The sequence below is a fragment of the Talpa europaea genome (genome assembly GCF_964194135.1).
Source record: "Talpa europaea genome assembly, chromosome: X".
Taxonomy (NCBI): Eukaryota; Metazoa; Chordata; class Mammalia; order Eulipotyphla; family Talpidae; genus Talpa; species Talpa europaea.
This window is the reverse complement of record NC_140081.1, coordinates 17,702,050-17,705,880: the sequence shown is the minus strand read 5'-3', so window position 1 is coordinate 17,705,880 and position 3,831 is coordinate 17,702,050. Positions and strand designations below refer to the sequence as shown.

The following is a 3,831-nucleotide window of genomic DNA, read 5'->3' as shown; positions in this document are numbered from 1 at the left end:
TCATTTCTTGGGCCTCCCTGGTGACACAGGGATTAAAGTCTCAGCACTATCAAGCTATCACCAGCCACTGTGGCCTGAGTTCATTCCCTGGGCAGGGAGCTGACCCACATGGCGCAGCAGAACTCTCCTGTCTCTCCTGCTGCTCCCCTCAGCAGTGTATTTCAGTAGATCTGCCTGTTCTGCTCCCCACTCTGTCTCTGGTGAATCCTCTCACCCTCCACACCTCTGGCCTACACCCAGTTTGTCTATGCATAAATAAACATAAATCTTTTTTACAAAGTCATGTCTTTGGAACTATCATTTCTGCCAAGAGATTCCACGACCTATTTAGACACTCAAAAGCTAGAAAGCTGGGCTTAGGCTTTGGTTTTCCACAGCGACATTCTGAGGCCATGGAGATAGAGGGCCCACAGCACAGCCTGATGGGGTGGAGGGGGCAGGGCGGGAGGTAACTGCATTGCTCTTAAACCTTTATGATAAACTCTTCTGCTTGATTATCCTCTCATGTACCTAAATTTGCCTTTTCACCTAGACATTCAGTGTGTTGAGGGAACAATTACACTTAGAAAGTTCTTTTCAGGAAAGAATATTTTCTTCACCCCCACCATGTGTCCAACAGACAACAATTACTTTACGAATTTGAAGACCTTTTAACTTTTTACCATTATGGCCTAGTGCCTGGAATAGCATGAGCCTTTAAATAATTAATAATTTGCCAACTGTATCTTGGAATACTTTTAAAAGAGAAAATTAACATTGAAATTAAGCCCCTTATACAATGAAACCACTTGTATTAATGATATTGATTATAATTATAATATTACCCTTATACAATTTAAAATGAATTTACTTGCGAGATAATGACATGAATATCAAAGAGATGCTAAAATGAAAAAAAAAACCTTTATGTATGCTTCAAACCATCCTTTTCCAATTTGAATTTTCAATTTCAGGCTCAAGTTGACAGTTCTGTTTTAGAAGTTTGGCCATGGAGGCCAAAGAGGATCTTTTTTCCCACGTTGTTTTCTGTTGCCCCAGTGTGTTCCTTATTTTAGAAAATGCAGCTGCTGGTTTCTAGCTGATTCTAGCCACTTCAGTCTCCAGTGACAACTGCTGAGGGTGGGAGCAGAGGCAGGTGTAGGGAGAGCCCAGTCAGGAAAGCTCTTTGGTCACTAGGGTAGAGGAAACATGACAGTGGGCCATAGAGACATTTCCAGAATGGTCTCTGAAGTGAGACGGACAGAGCAAGAAAGCCAATCTGGGATGCACAGGCAGGCAAGGCTTTGTGGTCTTTCATGATGGGTAGATCATGAGTTCACTTCTTACCATGCATGTCCTGTTGTCGCGTATTTAATACAAGTTAACAAATCTCTTGTGAGTCCTTCCAAAATGCATTCACCCCTGCTTCTGCAGGGTGGTTAACATCCAAAGAAAAGGTGCAGCTCTTATTCTCAGTACAATTTGCCACAAATTTCCTCATTTTTCTTGAAACCCAATAGCCATGTGGTTGGCCCAGTTTGCAGCTCCTCAACCACTCTGCATTTCCTCTGTGGCTGAACACAGATGCTTTGCCTGACTCCCAAGGCCTCAGCTTATGCTCAACTTCTGGGTATATACTGAACAGACCACGCCACCATATTGTTACAATTTTGTGCCTATGGCTGCAACTCCTCAGTCTTCAAAAGTCAGATGAAACACCACCTTCTCTGACTCACTCCATGAGTGGGGTCTCTCTCCTATGCTTCTTCTCTGCCTGTCACTATTACAAGCCTCAGTAATGTGATATTGGAGTTCTTTGTGTTTATTTTATTTTAGTGGAAACTTCCCAAAGGATGGAACTGTGTCTTAGTCATATTTCTATTTCTGGCATTTGTCACAGCCCTGGTACACAGCAGGCATAGAATTAGTAATGGCTTGGTGAATGAATGAAGCAGCCTTTATTGTCCTTTACATATTTGATACATCAACTGCCAATTGTGAAAACCCCCATCTTCACTTTCCCCATGTGACTCACCGACTCTCTTTCCAGAATGCTGTCAGAAGGGTATCTCAGTGGACTCGCCTATTGGAACGACACCCTCTGGAGTTGTACATCGTGTCATGAGCAGGTGGCTGAGGAAAAGGGAGAGGAAACGAAATCTGCTGCTGCTCTTTCCTATTCCTCTGTGGATGAAACACAAGTCAGAAGTCTCTACGTGAGCTGCAAATCCTCTGGCAAGTTTATTTCTTCAGTGCATTCAAGAGAGAGCCAACAGAGTAGAAATCAGAGAATCACAGTGTTGCAGACAAGCCCCAATCCTGTGTTTGAAAGCACAAACGTGGCTGCAATTGAAATCTGTAGAGACCCTAGCAGAGAGACTTACTTGGTTCCACCTTCCTGCAAAAGCATTTGCAAGAATTACAATGACTTACACATTGCAGGGGACCAGGTGATGGCCATCAATTCAGTGACAACAGATTTCCCCTCCAAGAGCAGTTTTGAGTATGGCCCTTTGCTGAAATCATCTGAGATTCCTTTGCCCATGGAGGATTCCACGTTCACTCAGCCCAGTGACTTGCCCCAAAAACCTATCCAGCGGTATTCATCCTACTGGAGAATAACCAGCATCAAAGAGAAAAGCAGCCTGCAAATGCAGAAGCCGATTTCTAATGCAGTGCTGAACGAGTATCTGGAACAAAAGGTGGTGGAGTTGTATAAGCAGTACATTATGGACACCGTGTTTCATGACAGTTCTCCTACCCAGATTCTAGCATCTGAACTCATCATGACAAGTGTGGACCAAATTAGTCTTCAAGTATCTAGAGAGAAGAACCTGGAGACCACAAAAGCCAGAGATATAGTCATTAACCGCCTATTACAGTTGGTGTCAACGGAAATCAGCACTCCTAGCCTCCATATTTCCCAGTATAGCAATGTGAATCCATAGAGAGGATGCTTGCATTCCTCTTTCTCAACTACTCAAGCCTAAAGTAACACTTTATTCATTTATTCTGAGAATGTGCAGGAGGGAGTTTGAAGGGGAGTTAAGGACTAGAAAAGCGAAGGTTGGCGGGAAGCCAGATGTGAATTAGGAGGAAATCAGTATTATACATGATGAAGGATGTGGGAGGAGAAACCATAAGGAATGACTTCAAAGAGGGGTGTATAGCAACAAAGCAAAATTAAAGAGGATCAAGAAAAAAAAGGTATGATTCTTTTAAGGGAGTATAAAAATTGAGAAAGACAAGCCCAGTAAGAAAACACCATGGCAGAGCTAACAGGTCATAAGGTTCTAGGGTGAAGAGTTTCCTACCCAGGTAAATTCCTCTAAATTATTACTTCTTGAGGGAAACGGACTTAGAAGGCTGCTATATTGGGTAGAAAGACAGGTTCACACACTTTTCAAAATATATGTTAATATCTCTTTTCTCTATTTTGTATCAGCAGATCATTAAAAAATATGTTCTTTGTAAACATTAAAGTGGTAATACATTGCAATTGTGTTTTTATTTTTCAACCATTACTTAGCTACAGTTTTAGCACATTCAGAAGTCACTCAAATCTTCTAATTGTGCTTATTAGTGGAGATGAAATTTGACAAGTAGATCATACCACATAGTGGACATTAAGCCATTTAGTTCTATTTTGCCGCATATGATTTTCTGGGTGGTATTAAGCATCAAAAGAAGCTATCGATCTTACTTTTTCTCTTCATTTTCTTCATGTTTTCTTGACCCTTCAGCAACCAGGAAGGGGTTTTCTGTATCTTCAGAACAAGGTTACAAGCTCTTGGGTCCCAAGATATAAAATTCTGTAATTTCAGTCACTAGAATGGCTGTTTCACGTGAGCC

General features: G+C 41.8%; 1 protein-coding gene across 1 annotated transcript; it reads left to right on the top strand.

Moving 5' to 3' along the window:
* Positions 1–2,030: 2,030 nt before the first annotated feature.
* TASL (TLR adaptor interacting with endolysosomal SLC15A4) lies at positions 2,031–2,927 on the top strand (the record flags this gene model as incomplete). Its single annotated transcript, XM_084258282.1, has 1 exon — positions 2,031–2,927. One exon carries the CDS (start codon positions 2,031–2,033, stop codon positions 2,925–2,927), a length of 897 nt encoding a protein of 298 aa, XP_084114408.1.
* Between the last annotated feature and the right edge of the window lie 904 nt (positions 2,928–3,831).